General features: G+C 38.6%; 1 protein-coding gene across 1 annotated transcript in view; it reads right to left on the reverse strand.

Annotated features, from left to right (window-relative positions):
• Positions 1-24,941, reverse strand: part of CDKAL1 (CDK5 regulatory subunit associated protein 1 like 1) — a 439,319-nt gene that overhangs the window by 81,742 nt on the left and 332,636 nt on the right. The window contains exon 12 of the mRNA XM_054164266.1: positions 21,969-22,031. Within this exon, the coding sequence (XP_054020241.1) occupies positions 21,969-22,031 (63 nt within the window). The remainder of the gene's footprint in view (positions 1-21,968; positions 22,032-24,941) is intronic.

Below are 24,941 nucleotides of genomic sequence, written 5' to 3' on the forward strand. Positions count from 1 at the left end.
TTGTTTCTCTAAAACTCACTTTTGTCCCCTTAAGCTACAGGAAAACCAACATCAAAGAATCATGGAATGATTTGGGTTGGAAGGGACCTCTAAAGGTCATCTAGTCCAACACCCCTGCAGTTAGCAGGGACATCCTCCACTAGATAACTTGGAACATTGAAGTAAATGAAATGGGCAGCAATGCCTTATCCTTCTGGTATTTTTAAAACATCAGTGGGTGTAGCCTCAATGGATACAAGAAAGGCAAAGCTCACTGAGTAAATGTTTGATTTTTTTTTTTAAAAACAAAATTACATTGGTTGATACAATTGGGAGAAACAAAGGAGCTTTCAATAGCCTGAGAGTTTGGCTGTTTTTTCTGACAATAGCAGTTTGTCTAATGAAAGACAGTATCTCTGCATACAGACGGTCTCTGCAAACTGTGAAGTCATCAGAGAGCTTTACAGCATTTTCAGCACACGGCCTGACTAGGAATGAGGCTTACTGAACACTGATTCCTCAGATATGAACCTCACTGGCTTGGATGGACTTTCCCGTCCTGTAGAAATGTGTGAAAATTGTAGGACTACTGCATGGGTCCTGTACAGGGATTTGCAGTTCCACAGTGGCATTCAGCTGAACTTTTCAGACCAAACCTAGAAGTATTGCTTTGACCTGTGTATTTGACATTAGATCTATGACTTCAACCAACTTCCTCTTCCATGACAGCACATTTGTAAAAACAATCAGAGCGGTGTTGTGTTCATATGCTCTTTGCCTGCCGTTTATGAAAGGCCAGTGAACCACCCTGGGCTTTTCTGAGGCAGCAGAGGTCTGTCTACTCATTAAAATGTACAACAGTTAAACTTGGACAAGATGGTGGAGAAGAGGAAAATCGTCTTTCAAAGAAGTTTTACGTAAACAAGACAACTCCCCTCAAGCAATGTCTTTAAAAGACTTTTTTCATTCAACAGTCACAGAATCATAGAATGGTTTGAGTTGGAAGGGACCTTAAAGATCATCTAGTTCCAACCCCCCCTGCCATGGGCATGGACAGGACCCACTAGATCAGGTTGCTCAAAGCCTTATCCAGCCTGGCTTTAAACACTTCCAGGGATGAGGCCTCCACAACTTCTCTGGGCAACCTGTTCCAGTGTGTTAATACCCTCAGGATGTCACATTATATTAGTTCTAATGCAATCTATCTCTCATTGTGGCACAGAAATAAAACCAGTAATTTACTGTGCGTCCACAAAATTACTTCATATTTAATTTCACCTTGCAAATATAAAGCCCAAACAACATAAGGTAAAGAGCTCACCTACTGCAGTTTTACTTCTGAATTTTACTTCAGAAGGTACAAATTGCAACAGATGAACTGTCTGATCAAACAGGAATAAAGCCCCCTTCAAAATTAGTACTGAGATTCATCTCTAAAACCAAGTGTACAAAGATGAAGGCTGTGACAGAAATATTATCAACATCTGGAAATCACTGGTATGGCTTTAAGTCAATAAAATAAAAGCAACAGCAGGAAGCTCCTCTTTAACTATCTAAATGCAGCACATCAGGGCAGTGTTAACTGTTTTCTGTTGCTTCGCAGAGGTTTGTTGCAGGCAAACATGGAGATGATTTGGAACAATGGAAATACGCCTGTAAAAACCAGGTAGATGATGATTCAAATGGCATGTAATCTTCATGGGATTTAGGATTAGGCAGAAGCAGCCAACTAATTACACATTCTGTTTGTTTAAGCTGAAGGAACAATGAAGGTTTTACAGTTGCTACATTCATCACACATTTTTCAGTGTTGTGTGGCAAACAATATTTATGTCTCTCCTCCAACTGAAGCAGACACTGAGTCTGGTAGGACTGTTGGGGTTTTTTTTTTAGCATTTGTTTCCTCACTTGCTGGTTTTCTCATACGTAAGTCTCTTGAGGTATATCTGAAAGCACATTCACCTTGGCATTCATAAACAATGTTTATATGAGTCACACCATTTACAAGGGCATTTTCCCATTTGCACCACTTTTTGAGGAGAAGGCACAGACATAAAGGAAAGGAATATGTGTTTACTATTGACTACAAGGGGTTTGTGGCTTTTTAATAATTTTTTCCCCCTCTTTTCCTTTTTTTTTTATTTTTATTTTTTTCAACATTACTTCTTTCATCAGTAGCACTTTTTCTAGGGTTCCCATATGTGGAATGTTTAATTGAGAGTAAAGACAGTATGTAAACATATATATATTAAAAAAATATAGGCATAAGCGCTAGTCTGTAGAATACTTTAAAGAAAAAGGAGTAAAAGGTACAAAAAGTCTTCTGTGTTTTTTTAAAAGAGAAGATCTAAGTGCATTAAAGGAGTAATTTTTGCTCCTTTCTGGATCCCAGAGGGAACCTCTTCATGGCTGGGATGCGAGCAGCACGCTGTGGGAAAACCCGTCCAGGCTTTGTCCGATCCTGGATGAGCGTGCAGCTCTCAGCATTTGAAGGGACATAATATTTACTCACTATCTCTAACCCTCTTTTTATTCTACCCTATTAAAGTGGCTATTTTATGTAGCCAATTGTTGTCAGGCCTTTTCAGGGAGATCCTAAAAGAGCACTATATCCTTTCCTCCTCTCACCCTGCCTGCTCCACTGGGAACAGCACCTATAGTAGATACACAACTGAGCATGCAGAGCATGAAAATCACATTTAAGAATACACCTTCTTATCCTTTCAAACAACCTGACCCCCTCAGAAACTGCTGCAGGAGATTCCTAAAATATTTTTTTTAATTTTCAGGAACAACAAAGGACATCTTCACTTATGTCAGCAAAAGACTTCATTATACTAAACAACCACTTTCAAAATGAAACAAAGATTCACAACATTTTCAGCTAAAAGTTCTATGTGACTGAAAAAGGTAATGAAGACAGTGGTGCCCCACCATGTATGCTTGTGGCATTAAAAGAGCTTTCTCTGCTTTACATATAGGTATCTGATTCATTATACAGTACGTGTTCCGTTCTTAGACACAATTTGCTGTCATTTGGTACACAAACCCAAGCACCATATAATTGGGATTCGTGGCTTCACACACTGCTTTCATTATGCATGCTCACTGCAAACCATTCCAGTGTGGGTATCATTTTCTTAAAATAAAGTGTTTAAAAATAATTAAGTCTTTTACTTGGGGTCACTTTTTCTCAAGGCACAATGTGATCTTTAATTAATGCTGGAAATCCTGTATCTCTGACAGAGACACTATTAATGTGCAGACTTTATAAAAATCCTAAAATTAAAAAGTGAAGCAGGTGCTTCAAGTTTCTGCAGAGACACGTGCAGACCTTTTGGTTCCAATTTTTAAGTGCCTATTCATTAGGCTCTTCATAAGACAAAGCCGTGCACAGAGCCAGCTGGCTTTCAGGTACTTTTGCTGCTGTCCAATGTATGAAGCTGTGAAAGTGGTGCAGCATAATAATTCAGGGGCTGAGAGCAAGAGTACAGTTAAACACTAACAAAACTGAAGATGAGAAAAAGGTTTGAAAGCAGAAAAAGTAGCAGTAAGACAGCCAGAAAAATACCACTTTATCAGGCATTCTGGGGGAAAAAAGCAATCTACCCAGAATTAATTTTGTTTACATAAAAGCAAACATTGCATTTGAACAATTATCCAGTAATTCTAAACCTCACCATGCTGAAATTGAAACAAACAAGCAACAACCAACCTAGACACCTAGACACTGTCCACAAGATACCAGCAGCAGACAGTTCAAAATATTGAAACAAACAAAAGTCTACTTTGATCTCTCCTTAATCCTTCAATCATTAGAATATCTTTAAAGTCGCCAACTGTGGATATGTAAGTTAAAAATAATTACTGTGGATACAAATTACTGTGTTGTTGGAAGGATTTTTTGCTATATAGCATGTTTGTATACAGACTTGTATTTGTGGCATAGCACAGAACACACAGCAATAAATCTGTAATATTTATATACACACACTTAGGTGTAAGCCCAAATTTACACCTCCAGAGACAAGGATATCACTACTAACAGAGCCTCACTTGGAATTTTTCCAGCTTTTGAACTGTAGATTAAGTACTATTTTTATTTTCTTGGAGAAAAAAGGTAAAATCTATCATTTTCAGGCAAGAACAGAGTGGCAGGGTTCACAAGACAGATGGTGCCTGAGTACCGCAGCAGTTGTCACTTCGTTGTTCACTGCTGAGGAAATACAGCAGAACAATAACTTCTGACTGGTATTTGACATAGACACACAAATACATGTCAGCCAAGGCTTTTCCATACATTCATACATCCCCACATGCCTAGTATTTTCCCTGTGGATTGCAAATTCTCCCCCCTCACCCTCCCCCCAATAAGCTGCTGGTGATTTTTAATTCTGGATAATTTACAAGCTTCAGCTTAGAAGTCAAAAGCTATCTTATTTCCAGAAGAAAATAGGCTGATACTTTAAGTATTTAGGTGGATTCAGGATTTTGGCAAGGTTCTGAAAGAGGAGACTGCTCCTCAAAAATCAGAACTGGCACCACAGTACACAAATGCAGATACTCATTGGTAATTACCTTTCTCTTCTCATTGGATCTAGGTTTTTATTTTCACAGAATTATGGTCTCAGGACTATGGTAAGCTGTACAGAAGGAAACAGATGCACCAAAGCACAACAGATCTCTTTCTAAAGGCAATTTTGCAAGCCTTCTTAACAGAATTTTACATATATATATATACACACACACACACACACATATACACACACACAGACAGACATACATGCACACATACACAAACACACACACATACACGCACAAACATATACACACACACATATATATATGATATAATGGCATATTGTCTACTACTAAAGACAAAATACTTTCCCTGGAAATAACATTACCCTATTGTCAACATGAATAATTACATTATTTTGATTCAGATGTAAGCCATTACATAAGTACTTCCACTTTTCTTACTTGCATGAAATGTTTTGATGCACAAGCCCAATTTCTTCTCAGAGCTACAGAGACTGCACAGTGTACAGACTTGCCAGACACTAACAGGGGAATGTATGCTACAAATCCACAGAACACAATCAATAAAGAGCTCCCCCTCCCCTTAAAACTATATGCCTCACAAGAACTACTCAAAGACACTAGTTATTAAGGAATTTAAGAGCACCAAAAACCTGTATGTAAGAATCCTTTGAAAGAATTATTTGTATGAAATGCTGGAGAATCTCGAATATGAACAAGAGGAATAAAAAACCAACCAACCAAAAAACCCTACCAATGGTATCTCTTCCTAAAACTCACACATTGTACAATAAATTGACACTACCTTTTGATATAATGTTACTAATAATCAGGATAACAGAAGAACCAGATACAAGTGTATTAAAAACCCTGGCAATGAGTCTGTTAAAAGGTCTGATCACCCCATTTGCTGATGTTTTTATTGAGAAGCTTCATAAGGAATGGAATATGCATAGAGAAGATAGCAAACCTTAACAAATTCACAAGTATTTACTCATTAAATTTCTTTTAACATAGAGAGTGATATTTTTCTTTTTTTAATTTAATCCAAAAATACAACCCAAAAGTCAACTCCCTCTATTCTCCATATTGAAACATAACCAAAAAGCAGAATGGCAATGACCTAAGACAACACGCAGCATCGCTTCAACAATGCAGGATGTGTTTCTAAAGAAACAATCACAGTATCACGGTATCACTAAGGTTGGAAGAGATGTCAAAGATCATCAAGCCCAACCTGTCACCACAGACCTCATGACTAGACCATGGCACCAAGTGCCACATCCAATCTCCTCTTGACACCTCCAGGGACGGTGACTCCACCACTTCCCTGGGCAGCCCATTCCAATGACGAACGACTCGCTCAGTGAAGAACTTTCTCCTCACCTCGAGTCTAAACCTCCCCTGGCACAGCTTGAGACTGTGTCCCCTTGTTCTGGTGCTGGTTGCCTGGGAGAAGAGACCAACCCCTTCCTGGCTACAACCACCTTTCAGGTAGTTGTAGACAGCAATGAGGTCACCCCTGAGCCTCCTCTTCTCCAGGCTAAACAATCCCAGCTCCCTCAGCCTCTCCTCATAGGGCTTGTGCCCTAATTGACTGCTATTCCCTTCAAGAAGCTAAGCCATTAAACCCACATGGACTAAGATAAGACTGACTGGACTTGTTCAGCTGAAAAATGTAGGTAGGCCTTCCATTTCAGAAAGTATGTTCATAAAAAGTTTGTTCACTTGGAGCTACTTGATGAAAGTCATCAGATGAAATCACCATGAGTCTGCATGTACTAATGACAAGGTGGTGTGAGTAATTTTCTCCAGCTGGCACATACAACTTTGCAAAGGAGATCCATAGTATAAATGTTTCATTTTTTAAAGATTTCTATTAACCATTGCCCTCTGACACTGCATCCCAGTGTTTAAATTACAGTATCAATGAGATTTCAGTTCTCAGAAAGACACTTGCAAATATATTTTACCTTTTTCTCTATGTTTTGAAGTGTAGTACAGGAGTGAATGCAGCTTCTTCATACCTCATAAAGTTCAGAGGGTCCTTTACAGAATGCTACTACAGGATGCTGTTAATGGGTTCATGTCCAAGTGGAGGCCAGTGACAAGTGGAGTCAGTCCCTCAGGGATCAGTACTGGGACAACATTTTGTTCAACATCACCTGATTGTGGCCTTCCAGTATTTGAAAAGGGTCTACAAGAAACTGGGGAGGGACTTTTTAAGGTGTCAGGAGGTGATAGGACTAGGGGGAATGGAACAAAAATACAAATGGGTAGATTCAGATTGGATGTTAGGAAGAAGTTCTTCACCATGAGGGTGGTGAGACATTGGATCAGGCTGCCCAGGGAGGTGGTAGATGCTCCACCCCTGGAGGTTTTTAAGGCCAGGCTGGATCTGGCTGTGAGCAACCTGATCTAGTGTGAGGTGTTCCTGTCTGTGGCAGGGGGGTTGGAACTAGATGATCCTTAAGGTCCCTTCCAACCCTAACAATTCTGTAATTCTACAAACAACTTGTTTTCACAGCAGACCTTTGCTACCAGCAAAGTATTGCACTGCTCTGGCTTCCACAAGCCTGTATGGTGATGCTGCTATTCCAAGTTGGAAGCTGGATAATGAGAACACTGGGGAGCAGTATGCATACTGAAGGCTTCTTCCAGTCTTGAAGATCCAAGGTTTTTTTAATAGCCAACAGGGACCTTAGGAGAAGATGCTGATAATGCAAGTTGGCAAGACTTTAGTTTTTCAAATTCCATAATGTCTTCAAGGCAAACTACAGTTGCAATGATTTAGGCAAAATAAAGTGGGAGTTCTTCTGCATCTGGGAGGTGCAAGGCAAAATTACTCAAGATCAGTTGTTGATTTACTAGAGAACTGTAATTCAACCGTGGGCACAGTCTGTTCAGTGATGTGGCCATGAGGATTATTTCTTAAAAATCCTCCTTGGCACACAAATGAAGATGGTGCTTTTATAATAATCATTAAGCAGGTTTTGTTTATCCTAATTTTCAGCATCTATAATAATTTAACACAGATTATTGGTAAATTATGATTCTCTCAATCACAGTTGTCCATCTTAAAAATCTGTGAGACTGTAAACAAACAAACAAACAACCAAGCCCTGCCTTTAAAGTAAAAGTACAAGAAAATACCAATGTGTTAGAGCAAGACAACAGAAAACGCAGTCTTGGAGAAAATGGTGGAAGCAAACAAATGTGAAACAGGGTGCTCTAAGCACCTGCATAATGCTGGGAGGTTAAGGAGCATTAAGTCCTTAGGGAACTTTATGTCTTTATTAAATATAGGGACTGGATTTTCTAAAATCTCCCTCAAAAACTGTTTCTGCTGTAGTATGTCAAACAGCTTTCTATCACGCCATTAGTTTTGAACTCTAAGTACAGCTTTACATTATAAAGAATTCATGCCAGATGTCTTAAAATAAACCTCCTCTACTCTGTGGAGGGACATCATCAAGCCTGGCAGAAAAAAACCACATTAGAACAGGAAGTTTTGCTTTAGTTGGTGGGGTTATGGACGAACATTGCTCCACTTCCTGCTAAGTTATACATGGAATTGTTTTGCATCCCATTCTTAAGATGCTTTCACAGGCAAAGAAAGGAATAATAAATCTTAAAAAAAAAGTAATTCCAAAGTACCTGCAAGCTCTACTAATGAGTAGAAAGGAAAAGTGAGAGAAAATGAGGCAATAAATTAAAAACAAACCAAGAAATAAAACCCCACCAAAAACACCCAACAATAATGCAATTTAAAGCTGCCAAAGAAAATCTGGTGGCTGTGATACTTGCACACTCCACACCTAAGAAAGCACTCTCAGTCTGATCAGTAAATACTAGACTTGGGGATGTAGCAAATGTGCTCACTGGATTTGTTAGTAACAGTATAAAGTATTGCTGTGTACCCATTTCATGGTGTGTTATATCCACAGCAGTATAGGTGGAAGGGAATCCACGGTAGCTTCTTATCCCATGGTCTTTGAAAATTTAAATGGTGAAGATTAAGCAGATTCTGAATCTTAACACTCAGCTCATGGCTTCAATGTGACAACACATACCACAGGACAGATTTTTCCTTAAGCCACATCGTAAAATACCAGAGAGTGAAAGCAACCTACTGAGGAGTAGCGCAGATAACTGCTTAGCTGCAAGTCAGAAAACCAAATAAAATCTGGAACACTTAATAACCACATGCTTTCTGATTAATTTTTGCATACTGGGAGACCAGTCACTTTGCTAATCCAACAATACAGTACCTTAAATAGACCACTGTCAAATTCTATCAGAGGCCCTCAATATGGCTGATTACTGACTTTTGTATAGAGGATGGTACAATTAAGATTCTTGTATGTTCCACAAGCTGTGAATGTAAATGCGATGATTTAAAGATGTTGTTCACACAGAGAATTTAAAAACTGATGATGTTCTGTTTCAGAAACCATTGTCTCAAGCTATGTTTACAAAGAAGCAAGGAACTTCAGCATATCACCAAAGCAGCAGAAAGAGAAATGTTAAGATTTACTTAAACCAGTGGAGATGCAACTCAAATGCTTTAGACGAGTCCATTGTTCCTAACAGAAAACAATGTCAGATGATGGATAGCAAAAGAAAATAAACCACTAGTAAAATCCAAATATGGGCATTTTTAAAGTAGAGATTACTATTTAGAGACACAAACTGTATGGCAGGACTGTTGTTCTCTTTTCTATGGTTGGAACCTAGAGGAATTAAATACAGCAGCACGTATAGACACACACTTTTCTGTTTCCACATACATTTACTTATTAAAAAAACCTGTCTAAATTTTCTTAGTTCAGAATATGATTAATGCAGCCTATCAGAAGCCAGATGGTGCAAAACCAGAGGCATCAATCAAAATGAAAAGACCACTGAGTGCTATCCAGAGTGATGTGCTCTCAAATGGAATTTCTGGTCACAGACCCTAACACGCACCGCGGAGGGGAAGCCATAAACATCGTGGCATTGCCCCTGAGGAATGGCCAGAAACACATCAGGCTTTGTTAGGCTAAAAATCTGCAGAAGTAGTACTTGCTGCAGGCTCTGACTGAGAAAGCCTCTGCAAGCCAAATGTATGTACTTTAAATAAAAAATTAAAAGCAAGCTCTTTAATGAGTTTAATAATGTTTGCACTGATGACAGTATCTGTCAAACTGTGCACTTGCCATTTGATTTAATATGGGATTGTGCCATACATTAACAAAGCATCTGTCACTGTCTGTCTGACACGTGAATTGGTACTTAATGTCTGTTCCCGCACAGGACTTACAAATGGTTGATATTTTTAGTTTTACATTACACATTTTCTGCAAGTGTTCTATGGAAAACAAGGTTGGGGTTTGCAATGTAAACCACTGACAGCTTATGTTGTGTAAGGTGTTGTAGCAAGCAGGCCTTTGGAATAAAAAATAAGCTTATGAAGAGGGGGAAAAAAAAAAAAGGCATGAAGGAGCCTAATTTGCCATGCACATGGCTTGTAAATGATGCTAGCAATATTAAGGGAGATGCAAAAAGGAGCAGCAGAAGGAACACATAGGTATTTTTTCCTGGAAAAAGCATGACAGTATGAAACAAAGGATTTGTCAGCGTGACTGCTTGTATTTGCAGCCTGAAGTGTTTTATCACAACATCTCTCTTATGTGTGCTACAGATATCCAATTTCACAGAAAAAGATATTTTTTTGGGGGAAAAAAAAATAATAATCCCATGCTATGTTTTAAAGACTTTTGTGAACTACTTGCATATCCATCTTCCTTCCCTGTGAGGCTAAATGCCTAGGTATGCCTATCCTGATTGTATGAGGAGTGGGTGAAAGAAAAATTGAACATGACCTAAAGCAGCATTTATATGAACTCAAATGTCATCTTTAAAGATCAACCTCTCAGCTGCTTTCAGTGATATTAGAAAACACCACATTTTTCACAAGGAAATAGTACTGCTCCTTTTCCTTTAAAAAGATATAAACCTCCCATTGTTATCCTGCTGGATCATGAAATACCAGATGTAAAATTTGCCGTTGGCCCCACAAGCCTCTTATAATTCAGGCACCACAGATCAAATAGAGGCAGTCTCTAGAACTACAGAAGAAGCTACAGACTCTTGAAAAGATGATTTTTCATTATTTTTTTTACATTGGAACTTTGACAAAATTTGAAATGATGAAGCATATTCCACAGAAGATGGCTGCCACACAAGCCTCTCAAGTTGGAACCTTTCCCTTACAAAAACCATGGAAGGATGGATAATTTATTTTATCCATCTTCAGATGGATGGTTTTTTGGATGAAAACTATTTTATGTTCATAAAATATCAGAATACAGAGGAAAAATAGTATGAAGAACATGTCATATTGAGGGAATGAAATATGTTTTGTTAATGTCTATTTGTAACAAAATCCAGCTTTGTACCTCTTTTCCTACTGACAGCACAACTCCTTCCTTCTGATACACTAAACCTCACATACAGCTGAAATTGAATTGTGTTTCAGATGTTTTTTTCTGCCTTGAAGTGGGACTAAACATACATAGTAAGTCTGCACTGTAGAGTGAACTCAAAGTCTACTGACTCTGAATCTGCACCCCTGAGCTAGGTTTGAAAGTCTTTCAAGTTGACTTTAATTGACACAAGTAGAGTCTATGTTAGTATCTGGGTAATGCAACTGAATTTACTAGCTATACTGTAGGCCCACCTACTAAATCATGTATTTCAGTGCTCATCCTGCAATTCTCAAAAAGGAAAAGCAACTGGTGAAAACAATAGGATGTTTTTCTAGTTACATCTGAATAGATCTCTCTCCCCTTAGACCGTGAGCCTTTCCCTCAGACACAGGCGGATTGAGTGGAAGACCACTGAGAGCAGTTTGTAAGAACTCAAAACTTGACAGGCAGCTAAGATAGATGTTTTGCTGCAGGTGACAATCACCTAGATTAACTATGTAAAATCCACATGGTTTGCTTGAAAATTCTGAGACTCCTTGTCCAGCTGCCCTCCAAAGTAGAACATGAGCTCATATTGAGAGTGGCCTCACTGCACTGTGCTAACAGACAGTGGAACCAGTTTCCTCCATAGAACTATCTAAAGTACAAATTCTCTATGTAGTTTTATACAGTCCCTTTACTCAGTCTTGAATTTTGCACAACATAGTAACTAACTTTTTCTTCACTCTTTTAAGTGGGATATAGGACAGCTGGGAAATTATAGCAACATAAAAATTAAAGGAACATTTCTAGTTCCAAGGGAGGATGGAGAGAGGAGATGGCCAGCCTCTTCTCCTTGGTGGCAAGCAACAGGACTAGAGGAAATGCTTCCAAGCTGCTCCAGGGGAGGTTCAGGCTGGGTGCTAGGAAATACTTCACAGAGAGGGCTATCGAACATTGGAATGGGCTGCCCAGGGCAGTGGTGGAGTCACCATCCCTGGAGGTGTTTAAGCAGCATGTGGACACCTGGGGACATGGTTTAATGTCAATCCTTCAGTACTGAGTTTTGGACTGGATAATCTTTGAGGTCTCTTCCAACTGGATGTTTTCTGTCATTCTGTGAAATGACAGCAGAAGATGTCATAGACAGTGCTGACATAATACAAATTGGAAAAACCACGATCCTATCCTTTCATGACTTACTTAAAATACAACAGAAACAATTTGATGGGTTTGGTGTTTGTGTGTGTGTATGCATATACATAAGGCTATGCAGGAGAATGTCAAAAAGGATAAGGATTATCAGACACAAGGACAGAAAATACACACCTGCTTCACAGCTTTCTATCAAAGGGTCATTAAAAGAAGCTTTTGGACAGGAGTAAGAAAGAAGAAAAGTAAATGGAATATGTTCGCTCCACACAAGACAAAACCCAAGATTATTGGTAATAACCCAAGATTTTGGGTACCAGAGATTACTTGAAATCTTCTGACAATGAAAGCATTGATGCCAGCTTGGTTAAAATCTTGAACTTTAAATAACACGTCAAACCAATTAAAGTACACAGACTGTAGCAATTTTATGCACAAACCCAACTATTGTTCTCTGGCAAGAAGACATGGAACACAACAGAAAGATAGTTATATCCATTAGTGAAGTATCCAAAACTTGGGTCTCTGGCTATGTAATTCATTGAAAGGAAGCATTCTCAAAAGCTTGGTTATATGAACAGTTTGGTCAACAGCAAAGTTTAAATTCTTCAATTCTCCCCTAAGAGTACATTGAGGGGTAGGCAAGATCTTGGGTGGGGACATGGCTGAGCCAGCTGACCCAGACTGGCCAAAGAGGTATTCCATACCATATGATGTCAGCTCAGATGTAAGAATGAAGTGAAAGAAGGAAGTGGGGGATTCGTCCATCCTCCCAAGTAACCGCCAAGCTTAGGGAGCCCTGCTTCCCGAGACCGACCATCATCCTGCTGATGGGAAGTAGAGACTAACGTCTCTCTCTCTGCTTTTTGCTTCCTCGTGGTCTATTGCTGTTTGCTTATTACTCTTATTAAAATTGCTCCTATCCTATTACTGCCTTTTGTTATATTTTTTCCCCTCTCCCCCTGTCCACTTAAGAGGGGGAGTGATAGAGCAGCTTTGGTGGGCATCTGGCCTCCAGGCCAGGGCCAAACCACCACAACTGTACAGCCAGAGATAGATACAGGTCAAAGGAAATGCTAAGGAATGGGAGAAGGGAAGAGAAAAGATAGCTGAATTTGATATGACCACAGAACTGTTAGTTATACACTCCTTCACACTGTCACACAAGATGAAAGAGAGCTTAAAAGATATTTTAGCAGGGCCACACCTGCTTACTTTTTGTGATGTCAAGGTTTTCCAGTAACTGATTTTATAAAACATACAATATCTTTCTTTTCCTTACTTTTGTGTCAGTACTACAGTGATGATGAACAAGGTACATAAGCAATACAAGACATGCACCAAAAGGTAATGCACCTTAACCAATTTGTTTTACTTTGGTTCATATGACAGATATTTTAATGTCACCATAAAACTTGTCTCTCATTTTATATTCCTGTTTGGGGTTTTTTTGAGATAGGAAATACTTATATGAGGCAATCTGATATACCAGGTAGTATTTGCATGCTGCAGCAAGGATAAAAACTGTGAGGTAAAGGACCACTATTTTAATGAGTATTTTACTGAAAAACTATACAGGTGTTCTTATGGGTGTGGGTGTGGGGGGTGGGTGTGTGTATATGTGGATTATATCATCTTATCTCTTAAAACTGTTCTCAAGATCATTCATGAAGATCACAGAATCACCAAGGTTGGAAGAGACCTCAAAGATCATCAACCCCAATCTGTCACCACAGACCTCATGACTAAACCATGGCACCAAGTGCCACGTCCAATCCCCTTTTGAACACCTCCAGGGATGGTGACTCCACCACCTCCCCGGGCAGCCCATTCTAATGGCTAACAACTCTCTCAGTGAAGAACTTTCTCCTCACCTCAAGCCTAAACTTCCCCTGGCACAGCTTGAGGCTGTGTCCTCTTGTTCTGGTGCTGGTTGCTTGAGAGAAGAGACCAACCCCCTCCTGGCTACAACCACCCTTCAGGTAGTTGTAGACAGCAATGAGGTCTCCCCTGAGCCTCCTCTTCGCTAGGCAAAACAATCCCAGCTCCCTCAGCCTCTCCTTGTAGAGCCTGTGCTCAAGGCCTCTACATCAGTACATGTGAAACCTTGTTCAAGATCCAAGTTTGTGCACAACATTACCTTTGCGAGTTGAGGCAAATGTGATCTGACAGACTATGTTTAATTGCTTTTCAAAGAGATCAGTTTAAAAAGACAGAAAAGGTATTTGTTTAACCTAAACCAGGAAACCTTTCCCTTCTGCTTATCACTGAGGTAACAATCCCAAACAACTCAGTTAGCATCAGACAGCTGTAAGTACCCAATTAGAGCAGAAATCACTAGCACTGAATACAGTTTTAACCAAAGGATTAAACATACATGCACTACTTGTTTTGCATGTATTTTAGGTTTCTGTAAAACAAACCCAACAAACAAACCATTAGCTTTACAGGGATCAATCCAGGAGCTGTGGAATTGGTTTGGTTGTTGTCTGTATGGGTTTTAAATTTTCTTTTTTTTCTTTTATTTTTTAAATTCTCTGGATGCAATATATACTTCAGATACGACTGGGAGTCTTTTAGCCCAAATTGCCTGCTACAGAATTAAAACAGAGCAGACGTACGTTTTCCTATACAGCATATTCCAGAGAAAAGTAAGGCTTTTCCTTGCATTGCCTTCCTTGTTTGTTTTCCTATTCTCTGCAAAACCCTGAAACAATTCCTGGTATTTGAACACCCATTTCTAAACTGTGTATTAGCTCACTCTGTGTTACAGATGACAAATTTCAACACAGCTAAATATTAAGTCAAGAAAATGCAGAAGCTTTTCAGACCATTAGATTTTCTTCACTATCATCAAGTAATGTTCAAGTGTGCCATTAGCACAAGGCCACTGCACTGCTCTTCCAAATAGAAATTGCTTTTCTCTTTCAGTAGTCTTCTTTCAAGCCTAACATCATATCAAGTGCACCAAACAGCTTTATGTAACCCTCCTCCAATAGCACTTCTGAACATGAGGGAAGGAAAAAGAGAAGAATGGAGTTAAGTTACAATAAGAATATTTCCATAAAATGCAGTCATATCTGACATCTGAGCTACTCAATTAAAACTGAAATCTGTTTTAAGGCAAGAGATAGCAAAAGGCTCTGTCTCTTTTCACCAATAGCCTACAAAGCCTTTTCATCTTCCAGAAGAACAACTCAAAGCACCCACTTTAGCAAATTCAGGCTACACCTTACATCACAAGCATTGCAACTTCACGGTCTCCTTAAGATTTCATACAATACTGTTCTTGGAATAAATGGAAGGCAGATTAAAAGGATGTTTGTTATTTCCAGAGTCATAGATCCAAATAATTACCCCCAAAAAACCAAAGGCTGAGACATTCTCTGAAGAGTACTTTCTTCCTTTTTCTGGCTCTAAAGTAAAACCTATACCTTCACAGCACTTTTACTGCACGTGCATGTCTCATGAAACAGTTAATATCTGAGAAATATTACTGTCCTTAGGAAGAGCAACAAGAATTACTTGTGATTTTCAGCAGGTCTGGACTCAAAAAGCACCCAAACCTGGCTTACTTGAACATGTTAGCTGCCACATCCTATATGCAAAACCAACCACTTCCTAACGCCAGTGGCTATGAAAGACGGTCAGCAACAAACACAGAAGCAGAAGATGGCAAAGTCTGGGAGGTCAGAACTACAAAAAAGGTACAAGCATAGATTTCTGAAATATGTGAATCTCACCTGCCAGCCACGTTTAATGCTTTCACTCTTACACTAGCTCCTTTCAAGAAACCTCACCCATAGCAACACTTTCAACTCCACAAGCCCAACATTTCCACTTAGACATCCTCTCATGCAATCACATCATACCACAGTGCAGACTCAGCTTCAAAACCAAACCTTTCAGGATCTAATTAACAGAGTAGTATGGTGATGCCTGCCATCAGAAAGTTAGCCAACACCAGGCATTTTAGAGTACTTTTTTTCAGTAGGTATCAGAATTTCTTTGGTTCAATTTTGCTCATTTGTGAAGGATGCACAGAAAGCTTCCCTGAATACAGGAGGCAAAAAAAGGAAACTGCTCCCTACTGAAAAACTGGTAACAACAGAAGCTCTTAACTTCCCATCTCCTCTTGTTTCTGCTGTTTAACTAAGCAGTCATCACCATGGTGAAGACAGATTTGCTGGTTCTCAGTGCCACCATCCCCCACTTCACTGCCCTGCCAGTCTCTGATCCCCAGAGGCCACCAGCTACAGAACAGGGGCCATAAGGAGTGCAGGACTTAACCTTGCTACCTGACACCAAGGGATTCCAATCCTTCATGCCTTACACAAGACTTTCCTCTTGCTTTTGGATATTTCATGTTTCACACAGGTGTCCATGACAATTTTCAGACAATGCCACAGTCTTGAGCACTGCTATGATTAATATTTTTTGTTACTGTCAATGAAAATCACTTAGACCACACAGATATGCCTTCGTAGGCAGTGCCAAAAGAGATTCTACCTGTTTGATAGCGGCTCCTGCCTGTTCCATTGTGAAAACACAGTTTCATTCCCTCATTACTTACAGCCTCTTTCAAGGTGTAGTCATTTAATTTCTACATTTTTTTGGCTTAAAAATGCCACAAACTCTTCAGAGCTACAGAACCCAGCAGAAGAAAGAGATGCCCTGCAACCACAGTTTAAGGATGGAGCAAGAGTCCATTCACTTTCGAAATAATTGGTTGAAAACATGCTAAGTCTAGAAGTGACAGCAGCCATTAGCACCTTAAGCATAGCCATGCATAATCTTGTTATTAAACTTCTCTAAGTCAGTTATGCACGTATCTGCCTTTATCAAAGCCACTGGAATACAAGATCAGCACCTTCCTATCACCCAGAATTGCTTACAAGGCTAAGAGCTAGCAGAAAACCCCCACAATTATGTACCTTAATACAATGGTCCAAATAACTCACCAATCATACAGGCATTGTCTACGGGCTTTTAGATTTTTGAGCGTTTTAACATTTCCAGAACACATTAATAAAGGGTATTTTAAAGCATAAGGCTTAGGGAATGTACAACTATTTTAGCACTATCACATCAACATTTTGAAATAGTAATTATTATTTTTTTTAACCCTAAGCACTTTCAACAAGGGGAAAAAGATCTCTCAAAAAACTCTTTTCAAATCACATGCACATTGACTTTATTTCTTACTTGGCTGGACACTAAAATAAATCACTTATAGTATCAGACATGACCTTATTTTTTTCACAGATCACACCCTATTCTTGAGCAAAAGATCCAGGTTGCAAAAGGCAGAAACAACAAATCCAGGGCTGAGTTTTAAAATGGCACAAGTCTCAGAAGATTTCTCACTGTAACAGCACAATGCTGCCAGAGGCATGTACAGACATGCCCTAAGGTCTCTCTTTCTGGCTATCCTCTCAAGAAGGCAAAGCAGCAAAATGAATGGTAGTTCTGCTGTACTGTGTTTACTATATGTAAAAACATTCTTTTGCAGAGGATAAATTGAGGGTTATAGTTTTAAACAACTGCTCCAGGGCTAGACTGAACACTTAACTCATCTGACAAGAAGAAAAGGAACCAGGACTCTTGTGCTGCTGAATTTGGACACTTGCTGTATATCGGACCCTGGAGCATAGATCAAGCTTCTCAAAGCTGTGGTTTTGACCAGGTAACCTGCTATCACAACTGCCTTAATATCTTTCAAAAAACTGGGTCACAAGTTTTAAAGGGCAAACACCAATTGGGAGAAAGATACTAAGGGGAGTTAAACATCCACTGCAGACAAAATTCATACTGTGTGCAGATTGGAACCTCACAGTGTACACACAAAAAAGCTTCAGCAGAAATTACTTCTGTGCAAACATAATCTTTCAGTACATGAGCTAGCAGAAAACTGGCCAGGTTACAGCTAAGGGTAAAGAGAGCACTCTCCAGCTATCTTATTTTTAATTTCAAATCACTAAAACTATTGATGGTACAGCTTTATGAGGATGTGATTTTCACCTTATCTTTCTGGTGGTCCTTGCAAAAGACAAACTGTACATATGATTGGAACAGTTGTTCTGTTGCTAACTAGAGAAAAGTTACAAAGCAGTCACAACCTGACTCTCAGAAAAGCCAGACTATACATACTCCCACTCTGCATAAACACAGGAAAACGCAAGTACTTCAGAACAAGGAATGGCTTCATCTACAGTCAAAGTTCTATGCATTTTCACACCTGCTAACTGGAAAACGTTTGAACAAATGACAATCAAAACACCCACCTGGAACAGCTTTTCATAAGCAAGACACAGCTCAATGTTTCTTAAATAATTATTAAGTTTTGGAAAGAGTGAAGTTTGGAAAGCATTCAGTTGATCAATGACAAAACAAACAAACAAATCCCTGAAAACCACACAAACAACCAAAATCTAAGAAAAGTGAGAAAGTTAGATTTTTTGGTATGTATCTGACATCAAGGATTCAATATATTTCCCAGGCACTCAAGACTGATGCTACAAAGATCTTTGTCAGTGGCATGGTATATGGAAGACCCACAGGTTTTGTAGTCAGAAGCTCTGTAAGCGCTAAGGTGACCAGGTGGAGCACTAAGGTGACAAGAGAACAGGATCAAACCCCCTTGGATAGGGTAAGAATACAACCGAAGGGCAATTTTTGAGGTTTGCTGTTGTGTGGTTTAATCTCAACAACGAGAAGGGAAACTAGATGGTAAAGTACACATATTTAAACATTAAAGAAGAAAGCTTAATTTATCCTCCTCTGCTATCCACAGAGGTACCTCCCACTTTTCTGACACTTCTGTATAGATGATTTTAAAAGCTCTACCCTCTTTGCTGCTGAATTAAGGCCTCAATAGTTATAAGACTCCACACCTGAAAGGGGAAGGAAAAAGAAATCCTTGTATTCCCTCTCCATAGAAGAGCTGGGAATGCAGAACCACAAACATTTAAAATGTCTCTCAGGATGCAGTAACTTACATTAGATAGGGAAATATCTATTGGAGTAAATGGCCATCCAGGAATAGCTCCTAATACTAATAGCTATTGGTCTCCTGACCAAACATAAATAGTAGTAAGGTTAATCAGGGTGTGTACTTACCCCATCAAAAAGTCACCTTCTAGTTTATTGAGTGAAACATAAACTTGAATGAAAAATTTCTGACATTTTTTTCTATCTGATATCTCTTCATACATGAATGAAGTCCTTTTAGTCCTACCTTAGCCACTGTGGTTCAAGACTTCTGGTTTAACTGCTGTCACCAAGGCCCAATTTATCCCCTTTAAGGTTATCTCTGTTCTAGATTAGAAAGATTCTGAGAGGACAATCTTCTAATCAACCAACTAAGAATCCTGTAAGCCAGTAATTCAACTCATACATGCCATGATCCTCCATCACCAACACTTTCACAAAGTCATAATAAAATCCTTTTATGCTCACTGAAAATAATCTACAAAACAGCAATCACCTCCAAATACAACCCTTCTGCCATGGAAATCAAACAAAATAGAGTAAAACTAATACAGACCTCCACTTGAAAGAACTGTATTTTCAACTAATGTTGATTACTGTTAGATTTAATATAAAAATTAAAAGCCCTCCCCTGGAGGGCTGCAACAATTGTGAAACTGGCAGCTGAGGTGGAAATTAAAAGAACAGAGCAAGAAATCTGCAGTGAATTTGCTGCAGCCACTACAAATGGGGAGCAGTTAGCATAAGGAAAACCTTCACTGTTAAATGGAAAAACAAGTAAAGATCATCTTTTTAATAAACTTTCCTTCCCCTGCACCTTTTTATTCTCACATATATATGCAGAATGTGCTTGGAAGCAGGAAAAGAGGGGAGCTTCAAAAATCACTCATCAAACAATTGTGCTACTTTTAATAATTTATTGAAGGTCCTAAAACAAAGATCAAAAGGGAATATATCTAAGCATTTATATTCAATTCCACATTGCCTGATGACTAATTTGTAAAGAGTGCACAAGTCTTCACAACTGAAGCCAAAATCATTTGAGGATACTTTGATATAATGCCACAAAGGATATGAGCAGGAAGGCAGCAGGAGTTACAAATGGCTAAGCTCCATTAAAAGTGCTAATAAAAGAATAATGGAATTTCCTCGTACTATGAATAAAAAGTGTTTGGTACAGGAGAATTGAGATGTGCAGAGGAATATCAAAGCTTCTGGCTCATCAGTTGCTTCTCCTTATTAGATCTTAATTGATTTACTATTACACTCACTTTAAAATGCTTCAACTCAAAAAAGCAATGATCCCATTCAATCTCATGTCACAATAATTTCCTTTACTCTTCACATTTCTCAGTTTTCACAGGCTCTTAATATCTGCTTTACCAATCCTTGTAAATAATGCAAGCCTATCTATAAAAAATACTTCAAAGTGATGGATTTTACTTGAAACGATATCTAGCTGTTAAAACTACAGAATCCACTTAATGTTTGACCACGGTTTCTCAAACCATAAACTTCCAAGCTGCTGGTCAGTATGGAACTCTCATAAGCAACAACTTCCCTCATAAATGTAATCCATTCATACTTACACAATGTAGTTCCTTCTCATGGACATATGTACAGATACACACATACATGCATGTGTTCATACATAGAGACAGGTGCACATATATACACAAATCTACCACCTTCTTCCCCCAAATATAAACCCCAGCTATTTTCCCCAATGTATAACTACTTGCTACATGGCCAGAGACAAAAGGGGTAGAGTTCAGAACCTTCCTTTGAAAAGTTTAGAGAAAAAGTTGTTTCAAATCTTTTTTGAAATGGATACTTGCAAGGTCACACATGCTTTGCAAAATGGAAGCAGCAAAGGCAGTCATAACTGCTGACAAATTGCTAAAGGATTTAGCGCACTCACTTAAAAAACACGCCCACAGATACATCCAAGATAGGAGGAACTTCCCCAACATATTTACAGACCTACTTAACTCTCATTCAGTCTGCTGCTTAATGCTCTCTTGCATAAAAAGCCCATGGCAAAGGTGTAGCATAGAACTGCTGTGGTCTCTGTCTCTTGGCTCTCTAAAATCTTCTTGTAACAGCTTTTTTAATGTCAAATTACAATGTTGTTACAAGAGCGACCTTTATTATATCCCATGTTACAGGAGCAGAAAACAAGCTTGGATTTTAGTTTGAGTTTTTGTTTGTTTGGGTAGGGGGTTTTGGGTTGGGTTGGGTTTTTTTTTGGGGGGGGGTGTTGTTTGTTTGGGTTTTTTTGTTTTTTTTTGTTTGTTTGTTTGTTTGTTTGTTTGTTTTACTTGGTTGTTTTTTTAAACATTCCCAGGCTTCACAAATAAGAAATAAGGATCAGCTTATAATGATGTGTACTTCTTCTTCCCCCAAACCACCATCAGGCTGTTCAGCAAAGCAGGCTCTTCCAATGCTGCCTCCAGAATCAATAAGTAATTCATTAGTATCATGTATCTCAGGGCCTAACTGACACAACAGGCTAAGCAACATACTCAAGAGTAGCACAGTTTCTAAATAGAGAGGAAAAAAGAGGGGAATTCGATACCACGTATGGTCATTTTGCAGGACTTAGTGTCAGTCTATAAATTATACTTCTGTGAGATTGAAGTGAGCAATTGGTTTCACAAATCAGCAAATGCAGCATTTCAAGCTTGGCTTGAAGCAACAAACATTTATATGATAGCAGAATTTAAGTCACATGAAGACCCTAGCACTTTCAATTTTACCATTTCCTCTCACTTTTGCATTAACCATAAAATACAGTTATCATGATTGTTTGACATTATTCTTAACAACAAATGTAGGTAACATATTCTTTCTTACCTTATGATCATAGGGACTGTATGAATGAAACAGCTGGGACAGGTCCTTTGTTCTCTGTTTTTTCTGAAAAGCAGTATCAATAAATAAATCACATTAGAAAAGTTAAAGGAAAGAAGAAAGAGACTACTGATTTAAAGAGCTGTATGCAGGTACAAACATATTCTCTCCCTACTTTGTTAATGGAACTGTAGGTATGAAGAGTGGTATATGCAGATTAAGGATATTAACTAGCACAGGAAAGAATTAGCATATATATTAACAATGTTAAGAACACGTCCTTAATAAATAATAAACACTAACCTAGGGAACACCAGTGGAATGAGTAAGCAATTCAGATTTGCTTTAATTTCTGCACAATAAATCATAAACAGAATACAGATAACGAAATGTGAAGATCAGCCTCCGATCTTGCAAAGACTTGTCCGCTATTCTAGCACGTACATGCAGCCTTGCTTTAAAGCAGGTTATGTTTCAAGGAAGTCACTTTGGAGAAGAGTAATTTATTATTTTTTAATTTCTTCTGATGCTAATATTCTCATTGCCTTGATTGTGGAAAATTAATAGGTGGTATGCCGTTTAATGCCAAGGCAAAGGGAAAAAAAGCCTCCTTGTGTAAAGAGCAAAGTTCAAAGACAAAAGCTGCTTAATCCAGCTTCTGCTGAAATCAGTGAAAGAGCTTTCAGTGATTTCAGCAGATGTTAAATAGAATCTCACAGATGCATTCTATGGAAGTGGGGCAGGGAGAGGAGAACACCACCATCTCATAATGCAGGGATGAGCCACAAATAAGACCAAACTTTTTATCACACCAAAACTGATGTTACCTTATCTCATAGCTCGGGAAGGCAAAGAATTGCATGTTGGAAAATGTGTAAAGGGGAGACAACTACGAGAACTCCTTGCCTGTAGTCTGTACCATTGCTTTATTTTAGCCATTGGTTCCATAAAAGTAGATGGCAGAATCTGTTCATATTTCCAGCATGCTTGGAACTAAATAGGCAGTGGCAGCACTGCAGTCTTTTAACTTCTGAAAACTATAGGACAATTCAGGAAATTGTGATTATGCAAAATGAACTAACTTTCTTTACACAGTTTTAACGTTCAGTGAAACATTCAGATAGAGCAATTCTGCCATAAAAGCTGTACATTTAGTTATTAGTATGAGTTTATGACAGCTGCATATTTCTGAGTCATTAAAGATATCAGATTAATATTACTACTTTTGCTAAGGTCCCTACCTATGTTTCCCTACCTATGTTTTAGTTATGATTGCTAAGGAGTCAAGAAGATTATTTTTTACTCACTGTCCCTCTTCAAACAAAAACAGTAATTTTTGTTTCCAATATGAAAAGGTTACTTCTGTCAGAGACAATGCTATTAAATTACCATAAGTAATACCTAACAGGACTTGTTTTCTGAGTTTACTGAGAGGCTTTTAAAATCAGTAGACTTGTATTTTAAAAGATATTTCTATTAGTATAGACTTCCTCAGCAACTGGAAATGCCTTTGCCAAATGAAAGATTCCCCTTAGTGGAGGATTCTTCAACCTCTAACCCCACCACAACCTCTTTTACTTCTAATGTGAGGAAACCCACTCAAGTGAAAGCATCAGGTAGCACAAGCCAAATTCCATCACCACTCTACAATGACTTATTTTCTGCTAGTGTCTTTATACTTTATACAGTGGAAGTGCTTTAAATACTAATCAAAGGATTTTGAGAAATGTGATGATAAATTTAAAAGAAACATCAACATTATTATTAAGCAACTGCTTCAAGACTTAATGCAGAATCATGCAAGAAGTTGACAAAAACATTTTAGCTTGGAATCTGGAGACCTTCACTAATCTTTCTAGAAAAAAGCCCCACCACAAAATTCAGAAGTCACCTAATTCTTGTTTATTTTCTTTCTGAGACCATTTCTCTTCTATCCATTCTGAATGCACACAAAATGCTTTTGAGTACCTTTACTGCAGTGACACTCCACAAAACTGTATGACAGAAACCCTCAAACTGTGGCCAAAATGCTATTTATGCACTTAGCTAGAGAAGATGAAGAAAGAAGATGGCTTGTAGTCTTCCACCTTTTCTTATAGGCAATTATGGTTTCTTTCCTACCTTTCCACAAGAGGCAGAAGTTTTGCTTTTTGTACAAACCCAGAATGATACTAACTGGGGAAATGCTGGAAGTTCACAATGACTTGGGGCTTGGAATTAAACTTCTGGAGATGCACTTGAGAAAACGCTGTCCCTCATATGATTAGCTGATCTAAATCTAAACAGCATTTGGCTACTTTGTAGGAACTCTGAATGGACAGAGGCAAAAATGTCTTCAGCACAGAGTTAAGGTTGCTTAGTGATATTTTGTGTCTTTCTGGAACACCAAGTTCTGCTTAACTGACATCTCGAAAAAACAGAAATATAGAACATTTAGAAACAGAAACTCATAAAAGGACAAGGAATTCATGCTGCTTCAGCTGCAGATCTCCTTCAACTCCTACAGCAGCAGTAACCATATGATATTAAGGGTTTTTTTACGTGAAGAAAAGGCACAATTCCCAGCCCACCTGCATCTAGTGTAAAGCACAGAATAAAGCAGGCCTCTCCTCTGTCTAGACGTGACAGAGGGAAATGTGGAGCCCAAAAGCTCCTTCTCCTCTATTGCCTCCAGAGGACTATTTCAGTTCCCAAACTGCCTATCCTACATACATTTCCCCAGAATTGTTTCCCTTTAATGCAGCTTCATACTTCTATTTCTCTTTGTTTTGCTTAGTCCAATATCCCTTTAAAGTACTCCCTTAACCAGTATACCAATATTTTAAATCCCCCTGTCTTACTTAAAGTATAGTAGAAATAAAGGATCCTTTTAGAACACATCTGGAATGATAAACCAATAAAGCCAGAATTTGCGACCTTTTCTAATGCTTTAAGTGGACTATACAGTGGATTATTATCCTACTTTTGATCAGGAAA

This window comes from Dryobates pubescens, chromosome 9 (assembly GCF_014839835.1).
Source record: "Dryobates pubescens isolate bDryPub1 chromosome 9, bDryPub1.pri, whole genome shotgun sequence".
Classification (NCBI taxonomy): Eukaryota; Metazoa; Chordata; class Aves; order Piciformes; family Picidae; genus Dryobates; species Dryobates pubescens.